Source organism: Prenolepis imparis, unplaced genomic scaffold, assembly GCF_030444845.1.
Source record: "Prenolepis imparis isolate NDT839.2.m4 unplaced genomic scaffold, iyPreImpa1.0 SCAF_14, whole genome shotgun sequence".
Lineage (NCBI taxonomy): Eukaryota > Metazoa > Arthropoda > Insecta > Hymenoptera > Formicidae > Prenolepis > Prenolepis imparis.
In genome coordinates, this window is record NW_028141172.1 from 871,124 (window position 1) to 891,020 (window position 19,897).

Here is a 19,897-nt window from a genome sequence, read left to right on the forward strand (position 1 = left end):
CGAGAATAATTTTGTGAATAAAATTATGAGAAATATCCTAATATCTCTCTTTAAGATACTTTTTGAGAAAATTAAAAAAAATGTTTCTTATTAAAAAAAAAAAAACACAAAAATCCCCTTTAGTTTGTGATATCTAATGTTAGAGATAATAATACTTAAATAAAAGTTAAAATTTTTAAAATTAAACATTTTACAAGAAAAAGAATGCTTTTTGAAATTTATTTTGCAGATAAAAATGCAAGGATTAAATACATAAAAGATAAATTGTGATATTAAAGTAACGCAAGAAAAATTATACATTCCATTTCGCATAATTTGACCAAATCAATCACTTAATTTAATTTACTAATTTTTCTTTTTCGATTCTAGGAAATGTTTAGAAAAAGTTTTGTCTCTAATCTAAAAAATAAATTGTGACTTAATGCTATTAACTTATTAATATAATAATAATAATATATCTTATAATATAATATTGCGTTCGCAGATGCGTTCAATATTTCTTATTTATTATCAATTTTTTATAAGTGAGCAGCATTAAGTCAGAATTTATCTTTTAGATTAGACAAAACTTTTTCTAAACATTTCCTAAAATCGAAAAAGAAAAATTAGTAAATTAAATTAAGTGATTGATTTGATCAAATTATGAGAAATGGAATGTGTAATTTTTCTTGTGTTACTTTAATTGATTAGAAAAGATTTAAAAGTATAGAATTGATTATATTATTAAACTAAATTTGGTGTGTATGAAGACTATGCTACCTAAAAGAGGAAATATACAAAGACTATATATTTTTTTTAAAAGCGAAGTGACCAATGTGTGTTAACTAAATCGATGCGCGGTGTGTTGTACTGCCAGAAATACTGATTTTTTGTATGATTTTTTTTTTGTAATATTAGATAAAGAGCTTACATAATTTTTATAGAATTATATTGTAATATTGGATGCTCTTACAAAAGTTTTCGTGTTTTTTTTTTTTTTTTTTTTTTTTTTTTCGTCGATAATGCGTGATTACATCATAAGGATTCAAAGGATCGAAAAGACTAGAACAATTAGAGGATTCGAAAAAATCGAGTAAACCTATAAAATATTTGAAACATCTGTGTACTTAGATTCACGCGAATTTGCAGATCTCACAATTAATTTGAGTATTTTAATATTTAAATAACCTAAAGATCTTAATCTAGAAATATGTAAACAGATTTAAAAAAATTAAAGTAATCTTTCGTCAAATCTATCAACTCTTTGATTTTCAAATCTTTAGGTTTTTTCTACGGGTCTAAAAAGTCTGGAGGATCTGATATACTATTGTAATAACGATGTAAATATACTAATAATGGTGTAAATAAATCAATTATTATCATAACTATTAAGGTTTAATAGTTATGGTAATAATTGATTTATTCAAACTGTTATTAATATATCGGATCCTCCAGACTCTTCAGATCCGTGGAAAAGAACCTAAAGATTGAAAATCAAAAAGTTGAAGATTTCTCATATAATTTTCTATAATTTTCTCCTCAAGTCATTACGATAATAAGTGAGTTATGTTAAACTTTAATTCACGTTAACGATTGATATTTGAAATTTTAATTTGGTTAAAATATTTTCATTTTTTTATATCTTGGAAACTATTTAGAATCCACGGGCTTTAGCAAGTCTGAATAGAAAAAATTGAAATTGTTAATTAAATTAAAATTTCAAATATCAATTGTTAACGCGAATTATAATATAACATACATTTTACTTATTATCATATAATAATATAGAAGAGAATTATTAAAAACGAGACTGAATAGCAATTTTTCAAAAGTGACGGAAACTTTTGTAAGAATTCATAAGAGTCGATTTAATTCATGAAGAGACTGAACGAAAAAAGGGGAGAGATAGAGTTCATTTTTTCTGAATATATCTTCTATCTCTTTCCTTTTTTCGTTCAGTTTCTTCATATGAATTAAACCGACTCTTATGAATTAATTATTAGAAATTATATGGAGGGAACGGTATTAATGAATGACGTAATATTATGTTAAGTTAGATATATGTGTTTAGAGCAAGAAAGAAAAATAATTGTAATATGCGAAAAAATTAAGATGTACATAAAACAATAAATATGCTAAAAAATTAAGATGTACATAGAGAGTTGTTAGCAACGGATAGAATTATAAATAAATGCGATATATGCGAGGTGGCCGATGCGCTTACGACCAGGAAGAACCGAATTTACCCTTAGATAAAAATTGTTAGGATAATATTTTTACAAAGTGTCAATGTACAACATCATTTGAAAACGTATACAGTATAGAAATAAATTGTTTCTTTATATATGTATATATATATATATATATATATATATATATATATATATATATAAAGATCGCTGTTTCGCAAAATTCACTTCGACAAGTACAAAATCTGATTGGGAAGTCTCTCTACTTATTCATTCACTAATTGGCACTATTGACATCTTTGTTCATTAGAAAATTGAATCTGAAACTCTGCTTTCTAGGAAGTTGCTCTCAACAATAAGTTATTAGGCTCTATGCATTTTAATATTTTTATATAGTTTTTGCTTATATATTTAATAGCTTTACACTTACATCAAAGTGATGAAAGATTATATTCTAAAAGCTTTTGTGCATATAATTATTCTATATATTGATATACAATATTTTTAAGTATTATAATTTATTTACATATTATTTAATATTATAATTAGTATATTTAAAATATTTTTTGCGTTACTTATATGCATGAATAAAATTTCAATATCAACAATTTATTTATATAATTTATGTATTATGCTACATTTTGTAATAAATTCTTTAACAATTTCCTCAAAAACTAAAAATATTTAAAAGATTTAAAGATTTTGAGGATAAAATTAAAGAATTTAATATAGATTAATATGATATAATTTAACATAATTTAATATCCAAGAAAAATTGAAGAAAATTAATTACAATCGCTGCGCCTGAAATTCTTAACATATTAGTTGAAAAAAAATTATTTTTTTTTTTAACACTATAAGGCATGTTTGAATTTAGATTGTCGTGAAATCCTTAGCGATTGCAATATATTCAAATTTATCCCTTTTTCCTTTTGCTGCGATTTACCGACCATACGCAAGATTTCCTATAGGAGCTTCCGCGAAATTACGTTTGTGGCGTTCGCGAAAGCAATTGAAAATGGCGAAATCCGTGGAGGAATTTTTGTCTCGTGCGGTCTTCGCGGGATCGACGGTGGATCGGCATCACGTGGGATTAGCCAATGACACATGCACGCAACCGTGCACCGTGCGGTCGAATAAAAGTCTCGCTCGGGTGGGCGCGATTTCCTCGTCATCGTCGTCGCCGGGACTCTCGCACGCTGCACGCCTTCGGAAACGTTATGGGATCTTGATAAAGTATATACATCCCTCATCGTCCGGAACGAGCAGCTTTACTTCGAGGTAAGATTTGGAGTTTGAGGGTAATTATATTCGCTAAATAGGCATGAATGAAAGCGGTTACATAAGAGCACGTTTTCAGGAGAATTCGCGCGGCTTCTCTAGAATCGAAACTTGCAAATGTTTGAAGAAGATATAGCGTGAGTAAAAAGTTTTTTTCAAACATATTTGACGTTTGAATCTTTGGCTTTTTCCATGCACATGTAATTATAAATATCTGTTTATTTCTTTATTAATTTTAAATGATTTTTGCGACAATTGTGCTTGTACTTTCATAATATATAGATATGTATAATAGCGCGATACATATACATATACGTGATTCTTTAGCCATTATTGATTTAATTGAAGTTTATTATATAAGTAGGAAAAACATGAGAACGCGAAAAATAACTTCAATGAAAAAACAGCTTGATCTTGCATTAAACATATTCAACTTATCTTTGAAGTTTATACAAAGTGATATATTTATATACTGATATATTTATATACTTATTTAACTGGATGAGAATTTAATTACAGAATTAAAAAAGACACTTTTAAATTTATCTCATCGCGATAGATATCAATATGGGAGAAAAATTTTCATACATTTACGCGGGAACGTGTTAAAAAAAAAAACGAAAGGACACATCGTTGAAAAGCAAGATGTCATCCACTGATTTGTCCGAATTTTTCGTGTTGCCGCTTGTTATGTAAGCCCCATTTGTGCTATTATCGATAATTATATTCATAATTCATCCCTCGTATTGTCGGCGCATATGAATCAGATTCTTATACTTGGACAAGTCATTACGACATTATAGCGATATAGCAAAAACTGTAAAGTAATATCTGGCATTAGCAAATGGATACTTATACTCGTTTTTTTTGTTCAGAATAAAGTCCGCATATATCTTGTATATCAGGCATGTCAAACTCGTTTTGCATTACGGGCCACATGATCTATTTTGTATTAAGCTGAGGGCCGCATGTTTTCAATGTTCTTAGAATAAATAAAATACGATTTTTTAAATTATTATATTTAGTATATTCAATGTATATTATACATAGTCGCTTTATATTTATATCTTATGTTACTTTTTAAAATAAAAATATTTTACGATTTTTTAAATAAAAAAACAAAAATAGAAACTATAATAAAAAATATTTTACTTTTTTTTTATAAAAAACAAAAATAGAAACTATAATGAAAAATAAACAAAATCACAATTTAATATTATTTTTTAGAAGATATTTGACATCGTTTTTCACAAAACAATTTTTTTGAAAAGATTTTTAAGAAGTTTCGGCGGGCCGCAGTTTTTTTGTTGGCGGGCCACGTGTTTGACATGCCTGTTGTATATGTTCAATATATATCAACATATAACTTGTATATGTATATACAATATATATTCAGGAAGCATGTATATGCGAAATAAATATATGAAATTTTGAATTTACTTTTTTTCGTAGTTATTCTACAAGCAATTCGGTTTTGCTCCGACATAGCATCGAGATTTCAATTATGTTTGATTGAACGAGTGTGTGCGTTGACATAACATAACGATATCGCGAGATCTCAGGCAGCTTACGATAGTCTCCGGAGTACAATAAATCTTCGAGGAATCCTATATACACATACACATACACACAATGTCGCATATATTAAGTGTCTCATTAAATCTTAAAATAAGATTTCGCTGCCATCTTTATTTCTAGTTTTCGAAAAATGTATTTGTAATATCTTTTGTTTATACTTTGTATATATTGTTACAGTATATATAAATTTCTTCGATTCATTAAAATATTTTGTATTTAATAAATAGATGAAGAGATATTTATAATCATATAATTTATAAGTAATTGAAAACAAGAGAAGCCTCTTGAAAGTGAGAATCTTGATAAATTTGATGAGTGTGGAGATTCAAATAGATAAGAAAATTTCGATCGAAGCGATGTTGATGTGATAAAATAAAAAAATTTCATTCTTAAACGATAGATAAACTCACATATACAAATAATTTCACACATACACATTGTTTCGATTATTTTATATATATGTAACAATGTATATATAGTAGGATAGAGACATAAATGCGCGCGATCAATATTGAGCTAAATGATTTGAAGACGTAGAAGATGATGAAAGACAGTGAATACTTCTTATTTATTCGCGAAAAAAGGAAACAGCGCGAAAAGAAATTACTGTCAACTATTCTCATTATTTTTTAATTTATATATATTATTATATATAATTATACACACACGAGAAAAATCTGCACTATTCGTTTGAGCATATATATTTGGCTAAAACAGTTTAATAAATTTTCTTGGTCGGGGGGAGTACACAGAAATTTAATCTTTTCTTAATTAAAAAAAAAATCTCTTAAAATAAAATTAACAGGAGTTATTTTAATTAACTATATTGATTTTAATTTTTTTATCTCTCTATCTTTTCCGCAAATCTTTATTTCTGAATATATTAAAACACGATCCATTCCTCGACTAATTTATAAAATTGATTGAGTCTTTCATTAAACGAAAAATGACAGAAGGCGTGTCGAAAGAAATCAATAACGCTATCTTTATCAATGCGATGGATGAGAAAGCATTACGCGTAATATGATGTTCATATATCTTTACAATTAATATCGGTCGTTATGTCAACAATAGATAATCTTAAATGACTATTATATAACGAGAACAATTTGATAGAGAGTATATCAAGGAAATAATTCCAATGATTTCCGCGTGAATAAACTAACTCTCTCTACTATTTTATTAAGGCACTCTATTATTAATTTAAAAAATTATATAAAAGATAAAAAAAATGATAAATAGATATATCAATTAGAAAATTCCGGCGAAATTTCACCGGGGAACAAATTCGGAATCGCGCGGATTCGATTCAGAAATGACAGTCATTCTTTTTCGTCGAGAGAGTACACTATACAAGTGTATTTAACTTAATTTTCTTATCACTGCGTGACTGTCTGGTTAATTCTCGCTGTTGTATGTATTACGACTGCAATTAATTGCTCCAACAATATTCTGATAACGCTGTCTGTCCCAATGGATGCGACGAATGGATAGCACCTCACAGTGACGCGAGAAATCGGTAGACAAACAGGATTAGCATTTCAAAAAAAAAATTAATTGCGAGACCATGTAGAGAGAAAACTTGATTCAATCGAAGAGAAAACTTTTGTTACAATATATCATCGTAAGTCTATTTAATTATAATCTCTATTATATAGATAAAAGTATTTTTTACGTGACATATAACGAGGAAGGTGAAAAACATTTCTCTTTCCTCGCGTAATAATTTTACAATTTATGAAAAAATGATATTCTCTTGTTGACGATATTCACTTTTTTTTATATATGCTAAAAATACATTATATGTCATATGCGTAATCGTTGTTGTCGATTCAAAGTAATAATTATCTATGAATTTTATGCACTGTGGCTTTATTAATTTCTCAAACATCTGAGAATTCTAGGCGAGTATTTCGGTCTTTTTTTTTTTAATGCCTTCCCCCGTTTTTGGAATATATTTTCACAGATAACGTAAACGTGCCCGAAAAATTATAATATTTTTGCATTGTCTTTAAACTCCAAGTCATCGTCTCGATCGTGTTTATCGTAGTTTTATTATCAAAGTAGGATATCATCAAGTCTATTTTCTTTTGCAAGGTAAATTCGATAAATGTAAAACCGAAGTTATATCATCCTCTAAATGCGATTGTTTAGGTACATTTTGTGCCACGTCCAAATTGGAAAGAAGCGTCGATTTTAAGAAATTTTAAGAAATTAAAAAATTTTTCAGAAAATAATATATGAATCATATGTGCAAGCAAGAAAGAATTTTAAAAGATGTGAGAACGAAAGAGCCTTGATTAATTGAGAATTGAAAATCATCGTACAAATTTGGAGCTTTCCTCATCTTTTTTATCTACTAAAATATACTTCAATATAATCTTATCTATGATAAATGGGTTTGTGGAAGATGCCAGAATTGTGTAACATCATTCGCTAATTACTTAATATTTGGTAACAGAGTAATGGACTTGTTATCCGTTCAGAGTAGATTAAATTTGTGCTGCGATCTATTAAATTTCCCTGCGGATTCTCCATCGTGTGGATTAAATTTTGCAGTACATATATATATATATATATATATATATATATATATATATCGTATAGCCTCTCTCAAGTAATACAATTCGTCTGCTCGGATAGATGCAAATAAAGATTTCGATAGATTTCTTCTTCTGGTGTTGACGCGCAAATTTGTTAAAATACTCATAAATCGCGCTTAGAGATCCTTTCAAGCGAAACTTTACATATGTTAAAATTTATTTTTCTGCTTGCTTGCTAAAGTCTTCAATTTCGATGACGCTTAATTCGTCGTGAAAATTCTCGTTTTGTGAAATCGTGATTATTAATTTATCAAGTTTAATGAAAGCTTGATAAATTAATAATCACGATTATTAAAATGTTGTTAAGTAAAATAAAAAAAATATATCTATATGCTTTTGTATCTATTGTTCTAAAAATATTTTTATCACTTTATCATTGATAAAGATAAATACATGGATTCTTCATGCACATGATTCTACTTTAACGGCCGTCTTAATGTTGCATTTTACATCTTTGAATATAGCCGGGTTTATTTGTAAAGAAAACAAGATAAATAATTTTAGCGCACTTGTTATACTTTGTAATTAGGAGTACTAAGTCACTGATTTCAATTATAGCGAGTCTAGGAACTATAAAAGGCTTACTATCTTATCTACTTTACTTTGAAAATAAAGTAATTACTTGCAAGTTAATAATATGCATTAGGCGAGGTAATTAATGCTGTTGTACGTTGCAATTATATGCAATAATATGACATATTTATCAATATGTAAAAGTCAGCCGAGATTACGGGTAGAATTATATTATAATAAATTAAATTAGGAATTTAATTACGACTTGCGATTTAATTATGTGTGTGTATGTTTTTCGAAAATCAATAAAATATATTAATGTGGAGAAAAGATATGAAAATATCGAAAAAAAGTCGAAATAAAAAATGTACGGAAAGAAAATTATCTGAGAGACAGAGGATCTGGCGACAAAAGATACAGCGTTATCAGAGTTGTTTTTAGCTTTCATAACGAGATGTAACAGTGCGCAACAATGCGCTCAGTATATGGAAATTATTTCGAGATCGATTGTTAATATCGGATACGTGGAAACACACGCATCACGCAACTGATAACCGGTGTATCACCGCTTACCTGATTCGTTATGCGATAACAGTACGCATAACAGTGATAAGATACCAAGCGATCTTTTTATTGAATTTAGACCCCCGTTTAATGAAAGAAAAATACCGGCGCGAAGATACACAGTGTGTGAATTTGGAGTTCTTTCTTCTTTTTATCTTCTTTTTTTTTTTTGGTCGAGCCACATCGTCGAATCTTACCCAACGACGTGTGGATATTCGTCTATGTGTGTGTATGTGTACATGAGAGTCTATTATATCTTGCAGAAGGACCTCGAGAGTGAGACGGTGTTGTCATCATCATCATGGACGGGAAAGTGCACACTGAGAAAGTGAAGAATCCCAGAGCGGGCGCCAACATCTTCAGCGCCTTGACGTTCTCGTAAGTACGAAAAGTAGCAAGTAAGACAAGTATTACTTGACAAAATCCTTGATAAAAATAAGGGAGAGAGAGAGAGAGAGGAGATGGTGATTCTGCAAGAAATCGACGATGTAACATTTTGATGGCTTCGCGTGGACGTGAGTCTTCTTTATAGAGTAACAGAATGTTACAGTCATCGTAGACGAATGAAAACGCGAGAATTACTCAAGACGATGATTTTAATTGTCTTAGAGTCTATACACAAATTTTGGGGGAATTAGATTATGATCGATTTAATTAGAATTAATATAGCATTCTTTCGTCGATCTAATCACTTTTACACTTTTGAATTTATTAGGTTGCAGTATATTTAATTAAATTAGTTCGCATTCTTGTCAGATTTTTTATACTCTTTGATAATCTCATACATATTTTGTTCGATTTATAATATAATAATATTAAATTTTTCACATTGTTGATTTACGGAAATGGCCAAAGGAATAATCATGCGTTTGATTATTCCTCGCACATTTTTATAGAGCGACTAGTTATTTCTAGTTATTTCTGTCTAGATCGACATTTTTATGATAGATAAATAAAAATAGATAGATAAAAAGTGAATCCGATGCACTTTGTTTTCTATTTCTTCGTACGTGACCATCTATTAGAGATATATATATATATATATATATATTTATATCATATCGACCTCTTTTGAATATGATAAGCGAACTATGAGATACGAATTATCTTATTCGAATCGAGAGCCACCGATAAGATGCGATTAATGTCAGAAACACTTTGCGCTATTTTGTTCAGTAAATAATTTTTTTCTTGAATTTTATTCTCAATGTTTATATTCCGTAATGTTATCTTCTTGCCTTGTCGATTTTATTTCATTTGGAATAACGCGGAAATCAAACGCACTTAAAAATGCATATGATTCAGTTCTCGCATTTTTATCAATGCGAATTTAATCGTGAACTTAATCGTTAATTTAAATTCGATCTTTTCATCTCCGACCAATATTTTTACGAAAAATAATTTTTCTTTTGAAAAGGAAAAGTTGCGAAATATCAAATATTTAGTGAAGACTATTTTTATAAAATCCAATTGTTAGTTTGAGTCACGATTGCATGAAATGTCGACATTTATTTGCGCGATTACTGTTGATTTGAAATTAATAACATAGACTTATCTTGCGGAACATACTACGAAATTAATAATATCTTGAACGAGAGACAAGGGACGTGGAATATAATATTTTAGAGGAGAAAGCGTAATTTTTTCTCACACAAATTGGATAAATTGCGGACGGTTTGTGCGAGTAAAACGTGTGTGCTTTGTTTTTTTCTTCGCAGTTGGATCCTACGTATATTCTGGGTGGGTTACCGCAGAGATCTTCAAGTAACTGATTTGTACACACCGCTTAAAGAGCATACAAGTGGTATTCTTGGTGCTAAAGTAGCGAAGGCCTGGGAGAAAGAATGCGAAGCGTACAATCGTCGGCTGGAGAAAAATGCGAGGACCGGATCCCAAAAGAAGGTCAGCGAGCCCAGCCTGTTGAGAGTCATCATCAGGTGCTTCGGCGTCAACATCCTGATGTACGGGGTGGTTCTGGCCGTCATGGAGATCTTGCTCAGGTACGAGTATTAGACGTAAATAATTTGTATAAAATAACACGCAAATTTTCTCGCGTCTAATCAATTTTCTCGCTGAATATTGACGCAGGCTGTTGCAACCGATCTTCCTGGGCCAGTTGCTACGGTACTACAACACCCAGGAGGTTGACGAGTTTCATGCTTATTTGTACGCGGGTGGAATCATCCTGTGCTCCGCCGTGAATGTGTTCATCATCCATCCATACATGATGGGGATCCTACACATGGGCATGAAGATACGGGTGGCTTGTTGCTCGCTCATCTATCGCAAGACGTTGAAGCTAACTAGGACTGCGCTGGGCGAGACGACGATTGGTCAGGCAGTCAATCTATTATCCAATGACGTCAACAGGTTCGACATCAGCATCATATTTCTCCATTATTTGTGGGTCGGACCCTTAGAGACCATCGTCATCACGTTCTTCATGTACTACTTCCTCGACATCGGAATATCCTCCATCATCGGAGTTGCCTCTTTGCTCATGTTTATTCCTTTGCAAGGTGAGATATATTCTTCTAATTATTTCGAACTATTATTAATAGTTATTGTCGCGAGAAAGTCACGAATCTTTCATCATTTTTATTTTGTTATCTCACCTTCTTGATTTTGAAATTCCTCAGGGTGGCTGGGCAAAAAATCATCAGAGCTGAGATTAAGAACCGCAATCAGGACTGACGAGAGGGTGCGATTGACAAACGAGATTATCAGCGGAATTCAAGCCATTAAAATGTACACCTGGGAAAAGCCATTCAGCGCGCTCATAGCAAAAGCAAGAAAGTAAGTATTTACATTGTTTACATAAGTAATGCTCAATTATGTTAATAACACGTTAAATAAAAAAAAATTCAAGACAATATCATACTTTTGTAAACAAAGCGGAAAGCATTTAAGAATTTAAGTAGTTTACTATCACTTTAGCACTCTCTTCAGGATTAAGTCATCATAAACTAGCGTGTTGAGTGCGAATCGGCTTTGCTTCTATTTCAATCCCTGAAACTGAAATCACTGTTGATACGATCGGATGAAATGATAATAATCGCTAGCAAGCGACGGCCTTTTAATACTCTATTTTATCGCATCTGTTATCGAGTCTTTTAATAAAAAAAACTTACGAAGATAGAGACAGTTTTGTTCTTTAAATATCTACTTTGTTTTATGAATATTTTGTGTTTTTAAAAATATATTAATTTATAATGTTTTATAAATAATTCTAAACATTCTCTGTTTTCGAATTTAAATTATTGAAATAAAGTTAAACCTTTAGTCTACTAGCAAAACGTTGCCCCTTACATTATCTAAAGTTTATGTAGCCGGAAATCATTAATTCTGAATATCGAATAATTCTGAATCGAAATGAGAGCGCCGCACTCTGTTATCGAAAATAAATCATCAATGTTGCGACAATTTTCATGCATGCGACACTTTATCGCTTTATCATTAAAAAAAACAAATTAATTAATTCACGCGTGTATTTAGCCTACACCCTGATCGCGGTATTATTTTGCTCCGATATTTTCATTTAATCATCGTACGGTTTATTGTATCAAGTGGCCATATTTTTCACGGATCGAGAAAAATATACGGTTTTAAGAGAGAGAAAGCGAAAAAGAAACAAAAAAAATACAGAGGCAAAATTTGCTTACAGGAAAGAGGTCAACGTCATCCGGGGGACGTCGTATATCAGAGGTGTCACCTTGTCGTTCATCATCTTCTCCACGAGAATGTCGCTGTTTATCACGGTTCTAGCTTACGTATTGTTCGGCTTCAAAATCACGGCCGAGAAAGTGTTTATGATAACCGCTTATTACAACATTCTGCGTACGACTATGACTGTCTTTTTCCCGCAAGGTTTGTATATACACGTCGTAATTAATTAATAATATCCTGAATATAGACTAATATGCTTTTTTTTTTTTTTTCTTATATTTCTTGTCTTTATTCTCTTGCTCTTCTTCTTTCTACGTTTTTTTTCTCTTTTTCCAGGAATAACGCAAGTGGCGGAAGCAATGGTATCCGTAAGACGCTTGCAAAAATTCTTGATGTATGATGAGATGGAATCTCTCGAAACCAAGACAGCGAAGAAGAACACAAAAGAGAATCATAAGGAGAATGTGAATGATAATTACAAGAACACAAATGAGAACTATAAGCAAAATGTAAATGAAAACTACAAGGAAAATGCGAAGGAAGATCTGACCAACCAGGAGAAGAACGATCGAGTGACCACGGATCAACCGGATTACATCGAGCATCATATCTGCCTCGAGAATGGTAGCGCCAAGTGGGTGGATTACGAGCGGGAGGATACCTTGCAAAATATCAATATCAAAGTACGCCCGGGTGAACTGATCGCCGTTGTCGGACAGGTTGGTGCAGGCAAAAGCAGTCTGATGAATGTCATCCTGAAGGAGCTGCGTTTGCATGAAGGTTCTATTCAGGTATGTGCACAATCTCTTTTTGACGATAATGTTAAATCGAATAAACTTAAATAAATAAATGTCACAAACAAACTTTGGTCGAAGAAAAATAAAATAACTATTTACAAAAATATAATAAAAAATAATTTTATCAACACTTTTTACACAGGTTAATGGCAAAATTGCTTACGCCAGTCAGGAGCCATGGCTGTTTGCCGGATCTGTAAGACAGAACATTTTGTTTGGGCGAAAGATGGATCACATTCGATACGATCGTGTGACCAGGGTGTGTCAATTAAAGAGAGATTTCACCATGTTACCTTATGGCGATAAGACCATAGTGGGCGAGAGGGGTATTAGTCTTTCTGGAGGTCAGCGTGCAAGGTGAGTTTTTTAGATAATTCTGATAAAATAAAATTTCCTTAAAAAAAAAAGAATTGAATATGTGTGTATGTGTATATATTTATAAGCTAATGATTGTCTCTCAGAATCAATTTGGCGAGAGCAGTTTACGCCGAAGCCGACATATATCTCTTGGATGATCCTTTGAGCGCCGTGGACGCTCACGTGGGCAAGCACATGTTTGAAGAGTGCATCGACAAATATCTGCGCGGGAAGACCCGGATTCTTGTGACTCATCAATTGCAATACTTGCATAACGTCGACAGAATTATCGTTCTGAAGGACGGAATCATCCAAGCAGAAGGGTATCTTAACTTCCTCTATCTATATTTTATTCTTTTCATTATAATTTTTAAAATGTTTTATTGTTTTTTTCTCAATTATACTATTTGTATTATTGTTTTATAAATTCTTGAAATTTTTTTATTTCTATTATTTTCTTATCTTTTCACATTCTTTAATTTTCTATAATATTTTTGTTGATTTCTCGTACTATTTTATTGCACACATTTATTTAAGTATAAGAATGTAATTTAAAGATATATGCGTTATTTTGTCATTTTATACAAGAGATATTTTCTGTTCATCAGCACTTATGACGAGTTGGGCTCCATGGGAGTGGATTTCGGTCGACTATTAGATAACAAGACGCAAGAGGATGAGAAACCCCGACTCTCTTCGGCTCCCGTTAGCCGAAGCAATTCGCGTACTGGTAGCATTACATCCCTGAACTCCTATATATCAGTTGATACTTCGCAATTAGAACCTGAAGAGGTAATTCTGATTACTGCATAATCTTAATATAAGAATTTTAATATAAATTGTATAATATTATATAAATTAATATAATATATTATATTAATTAATAATAATTAATTAATCTTGTCAATTTTTTAGGTAGCTGAGATGCGATCTACGGGCAATGTTGCCGGCAAAGTATACGCGAATTACTTTCAAGCCGGCGGCAATTGGTGCATGATATTCATTGTCGCTATGCTTTGCATATTATCGCAGTTAGCGGCCAGCGGCGGTGATTTCTTTATCGCGCGATGGGTCGATATCGAAGAAAATTATGTAAGTATAATTGTCATATAAGTCGAATAATCTCTTTTAATACATTCGAGAAATCTAGATTTCGAAAAACCACATAATACAAACTTCAATGTACTTTTACAGATGAATCAAACGGAGAATGGCGTCGTGGAAGATCCGAAGAGTCCTCTCACGCGCATACAATGCATCTATATCTTCACCGGATTGACCGTGCTAACGATCGGCGTGACCCTGATTCGCTCGTTCGCCTTCTTCGGGACATGTATGCGCGCCTCTATGCGTCTACACGATAACATGTTTCGCAGCATCAGCCGCGCCACAATGCGCTTCTTCAATACCAACACGTCGGGACGTGTGCTCAATCGCTTCTCCAAAGACATAGGTGCGGTGGATGAGATGTTGCCTACCGCACTCATCGACTGTCTGCAAATCGGTCTGTCGCTGCTCGGCATCATCATTGTAGTCGCCATCGCGAATGTGTGGCTGCTGATCCCTACTGTGCTCGTCGGCATCATCTTCTACTACTTGAGAATCTTGTACTTGGCTACTAGTCGTAGCGTCAAGCGTCTTGAAGGCGTCAGTAAGTAACTCGGACTAGTTTTACGATAGAGAATAGATATAACTTGATAGATAAAATAAAGTAGATTCATCGTGGATTTTATTAGATTGAATGTAAATTCCTCGAGTAACCTAAATGAAATTCTCAACCTTTCTCTCTTTAGCTCGCTCGCCGGTCTTTGCTCACTTGAGCGCGACTCTTCAAGGACTACCAACGATTCGCGCGTTCGAAGCGGGCGAAATCCTCACGGAGGAGTTTGATCGTCACCAAGATCTGCATTCGTCAGCGTGGTACATCTTTATTGCGTCCTCACGTGCCTTCGGTTTCTGGTTGGACGTTTTCTGTGTGATATATATCGTATTGGTGACATTAAGTTTTCTCGTGATGGACAATTATTCTCGCGGCTCGATGGACGGCGGATACGTAGGCCTGGCAATCACCCAGAGTATCGGTCTTACCGGCATGTTCCAATGGGGCATGCGCCAGAGCGCTGAGCTGGAAAACCAGATGACCTCGGTAGAACGTATTCTTGAATACAGGTATGAGTGTTTATGTTTGTTTCAGATTTCTTAATTACTGGAATTTTTATATTCTTTGAATTTTAGAACTTTTTCAATTTTGTATTTTTTCCCAACATCTTTTTTTTCAATATTTATGTTTTTGCATCTTTCGATATATCTATAGATGTCTTCAAACTCTTAAGATTCATTTAAATATATGTTAAATCTTTAACGCTCTTGCAGCAAAGTGGATAGCGAGCCTCCTCTTGAGAGCACCCCTGATAAAAAACCCAAATCCGAGTGGCCAGAGGAAGGCAAGGTCGAGTTCAAGAACGTGTATTTGCGTTACGCGCCGCTGGAATCGCCGGTACTGAAGAATCTCAACTTCGTCATCTACCCGCGCGAGAAGATCGGCATCGTTGGCAGAACCGGTGCCGGCAAGTCGTCCCTGATTCAAGCTCTTTTCCGTCTGGCCGAGGTAGAAGGCTCGATCGAGATCGACGGCGTCGATACGACTGAGATTGGTCTGCACGATCTGCGCTCCAAGATTAGCATCATTCCGCAAGAACCGTTCCTATTCTCCGGTAGTTTGAGACGGAACCTCGATCCGTTCGATTCCTACACGGACGAGGTGCTGTGGCGGGCGCTCGAGGAGGTCGAGTTGAAGGAGATGGGTCTGGAGGCGAACGTCAACGAGGGCGGCTCCAATCTCAGCGTCGGCCAGCGACAGCTGGTTTGCCTGGCGCGCGCCATCGTCAGGAACAACCCGATACTTGTGCTGGACGAGGCGACCGCCAACGTGGACCCGCGAACAGACGAGCTCATCCAAATAACGATCAGAAAGAAGTTCGAGAAGTGCACGGTGTTAACGATCGCCCATCGGTTGAACACCGTCATGGACAGCGACCGCATCCTGGTTATGGACGCCGGCAATGCGAAGGTGAGTTTTTTAAAAATACTTTTCCTCTTTTTTATTTGGATGGAATAAATCGTTGAATCAAACTTTTGCTTTTATCATTTAAATATTTCATCATTATATATGAATTTATTGATTCTTTTCTCTTTTTGACTGACCTAATTATATATTTGAATATTTTTACAATTTTCGTATGAAACAAGCTCGACTGTTGAATTTTTTATTCTAATATATATTCATGTAAAATATTATAGTTATTACGTTTGCATCATTAACTCTCAACCCCTTTTAATTATCTCTTCCAATTATTTTCGATATAAAAATATTACCTTGTACTCGCCGCTTTTTCACGTTTTACAATATAAACAGCCGTCAAACAAGAATGATTTCATTTCCATCACACCCGGTGTATATCTCGTAAATATTTTATCGAGTCCGTATGTCTCGAACTATCTCACCGTGAAAGATACGGCTCTCGTAACAAGAGTGGATCGTAAATCTCGCGTAGTTCTCTCCTCGATAGCTCAACTTTTTATCGTATGTAGGAATTCGATCATCCCCACGTGCTGCTGCAAAAGGAATCGGGTTATCTGAAGAAAATGGTAAAGGAGACCGGCAAAGCGATGGCGGAGGCCCTGGCCGGCATCGCCCGCGACAGCTACCTGAATCGTGCACCCACGATCTGAAACATCCTCGACGCTGATCTTCAGGAAGATTCCGTCTCTTCTCGTGAGAATTACCTTTCAACAACTCTAGAGACCTGATCAATTATCTTAACGCAAAAGACTAAAATCGGTCCAAGAGTTCCGGATTCTTGAAATTTAGAGATGTATCGGAAATCCTGGCGCATCGAAAGTTGACAAAAGTGTCATGAAAGCCAGGATTTTCTTTATATCATATTCTCTCAGTTCTCGAGTCTAAGAAGATTGAAAATGAGGGAAAAGCGAAAGATAAATATACCAAACGATTTAGATACCGGTATGAAAAACTTTTCTATGTCAGAATTTAGGTAAAGATTTAGGCGTCAAATAGATGCGGAATGAAATATAGGATTTAAGAAAGAGAAAAGTCAATAGATATAAAAAGAAAGGGGTGAAAGATGCTACAATATAAAGTTCTAGATTTATGCATTTGAGAGGAAACATTAGAAAAGTGTTTAAGGAGCGAGATATATAAAGATCCTTGTGCGGGAATTCGCGAAAGAAGACACAGAGAAGCCGGAAGCGGCGAAACTTTCGATAGGGGATTAATAAACTAACAGTCGTTTTTTACTGCAAGGTATACAGTCTCGTTCGAATTGATCTTTTTTCGATAATTATCTGCCTTTTTCGGTCCAATGCAATCAGAAAAACGCTCGCGTCGACCGCAGAGCAACCGCAGTTACAGTATTATTACGTCATTTTTGTATCAGTCTGACCCAGATTCCTCCCCCCGTCAGGAAGAATAAAGCTTTCAACACGTTGGGTCATCGATCTTTTATCGATCATTAGTGAATAAACGCTTTTAAGAAGAGTTTATTCATTTAAATAACAAAAGATTTATCTGAAGAAAATATTAGGCCACAATTGAGAAAGATAATAATTTTTTAGATATGCAGGAAAGACCTAGGAATATAAATTCCGGGATTCGAAATATTTGTAGATTTTGTACCATCTCGGATTAATTAACATATTTGAGATATTATGTTTAAAATTTTGTGAACAATGATTTATAGGTCTATTCTATAAAAATGTTCTTTCTGTATCTATAAGCTATGTAGCACTGCAGAGTAAAAAAGAAAGAATAGATAACGAAAAAAAGAAAGAGCTACAGAGCTACAGAGCGAAAATTAGCGTACAGAATATATTACGACTTAGGTAATTTAGATCGATTTCAATTAATCTCCTTCCTCGGCTTATTTTCAAAAATCGCTCTTCAGGGACTCGAATGATTACTACAGAGTCGGTCGGTGAACCAACATCGACAGAACCGTACTTAACGTTAGGAAAAAAGAAAAAGATTCCACTAATTTTTATACTCGTTATATACTTCGATATACACAGCGTCCATCAAGAAAAAGAAATAATACGATTTATCTCTCGTGCGCGGGTAGACCTCGTTTTTTCCAAACCACTCTATGTATATCCGCAATTATGCAAGGTTCCTCCTATATTACACTAGTGCTACAAAGTATAATGAAGGCCAACAAAAGGAGAGTCTGCCACTGCTCTAATGTTTAAAAGTGAAATACTTAAACACGAGCAGTTACTAAAAGCTACATCGATCATTTTTTTAGTATTCTATTGTTATTTTATATATTATTGTATTATTATTAAAATAACGAAACGCATTGTACTTGATCTTTATGTATATAATGCAAAGTTAAAAAGCAACGAAAATCAAAGTACTTAATGCCTTTTTCGCCGATCGTGTTTTATACTGGTCAATTTTTCGCCATGATTAGAAAGCGAGATAATAACACATATATGTATCCCCGATCGATTATCTTACGAAAATAATTTTCGAACCCCCTTTTTTAAATCCTCCTATTATCAATATTTTTAAATACCAACTTTAAATAGCCATTTTAAAGAGTCTAATTTTTTAAACATAGTATATAGTTATTATATTTTATGTACAATATTTATTATATACATATAATAGTATATTATACATAAAAATATGTATCATATTCTATAATATACATAAAAATATGTATCATATTCTAAATATGAAAACGTTTTAATTAATTTGAAGTTGCTGCTACTTTGAGATGTTGATAGCAGGATTAACGAGAGGTTACGAATGTAAGCTTTTCACGATAAAATCGAGGATACATTCTGTATACTATATATAAGGAACGTCCGTATATTGTAAGCGTTATCATCAATTATTATATGTAGATAGATGCATTGTACTCTTTTTTTTTCTTTTCTTTTTTTTTTAAGTGAAAATGCGAATTACAGTATCTTACAAGTGCCTATGTAATCATTGTAAATGAAATATGTATAAGTACAGAGGATTATTTATATAAAACGTTTTATGTATTATATATATATATATATATATATATATATATATATATATATACACACACACATATATATTCCTCTACTTTTTACATTACAGAATTACACTCTCATCTTGTGTAATAATCGCTCTAAAATTACATTCGACATGTTACATCGATTCACACACAATCAGAAAAACAAGAAGATCCCACCAATCATATATTATTGCAAATATTAATTATATCCTCTTCACATGGCAGTGATAATTAAAGTTAACATATAGTTAGGTTTAATCATTGCAAAACACAATGCTTATGTTATATTCCTTTTGCAC

The 19,897-nt window shown here is 33.0% G+C and overlaps 2 protein-coding genes across 3 annotated transcripts in view; one reads left to right on the forward strand and one right to left on the reverse strand.

Annotated features, from left to right (window-relative positions):
* The first annotated feature begins 3,177 nt into the window (after positions 1 to 3,177).
* Positions 3,178 to 19,601, forward strand: LOC145945540 (putative multidrug resistance-associated protein lethal(2)03659). Of its 2 annotated transcripts, XM_083054597.1 has the most exons (16): positions 3,178 to 3,449; positions 3,529 to 3,586; positions 8,971 to 9,085; positions 10,426 to 10,707; positions 10,796 to 11,226; positions 11,347 to 11,503; positions 12,372 to 12,574; positions 12,710 to 13,164; positions 13,313 to 13,527; positions 13,632 to 13,850; positions 14,136 to 14,319; positions 14,443 to 14,619; positions 14,722 to 15,178; positions 15,321 to 15,696; positions 15,901 to 16,597; positions 17,119 to 19,601. In XM_083054597.1, exons 3-16 carry the CDS (start codon positions 9,009 to 9,011, stop codon positions 17,257 to 17,259), a joined length of 4,071 nt encoding a protein of 1,356 aa, XP_082910723.1. In that variant the 5' UTR covers positions 3,178 to 3,449; positions 3,529 to 3,586; positions 8,971 to 9,008; the 3' UTR covers positions 17,260 to 19,601. The 2 variants fall into 2 exon arrangements, with proteins under 2 accessions (XP_082910723.1, XP_082910722.1); XM_083054596.1 differs by lacking the exon at positions 3,529 to 3,586.
* Positions 11,502 to 19,897, reverse strand: part of LOC145945551 (single Ig IL-1-related receptor) — a 150,347-nt gene continuing 141,951 nt past the window's right edge. The window contains exon 10 of the transcript XR_014426873.1: positions 11,502 to 11,722. The gene's annotated coding sequence lies outside the window, so the exon portion shown is untranslated. The remainder of the gene's footprint in view (positions 11,723 to 19,897) is intronic.

Bases quoted from the DNA above. Each gene is read 5' to 3' on its own strand.
- LOC145945540 (XM_083054597.1), top strand. From the start codon at position 9,009: ATGGACGGGAAAGTGCACACTGAGAAAGTGAAGAATCCCAGAGCGGGC. The intron at 12,575-12,709 runs GTTTGTATATAC...CTCTTTTTCCAG, and splicing joins GACTGTCTTTTTCCCGCAAG to GAATAACGCAAGTGGCGGAA. The intron at 13,851-14,135 runs GTATCTTAACTT...TCTGTTCATCAG, and splicing joins GGAATCATCCAAGCAGAAGG to CACTTATGACGAGTTGGGCT.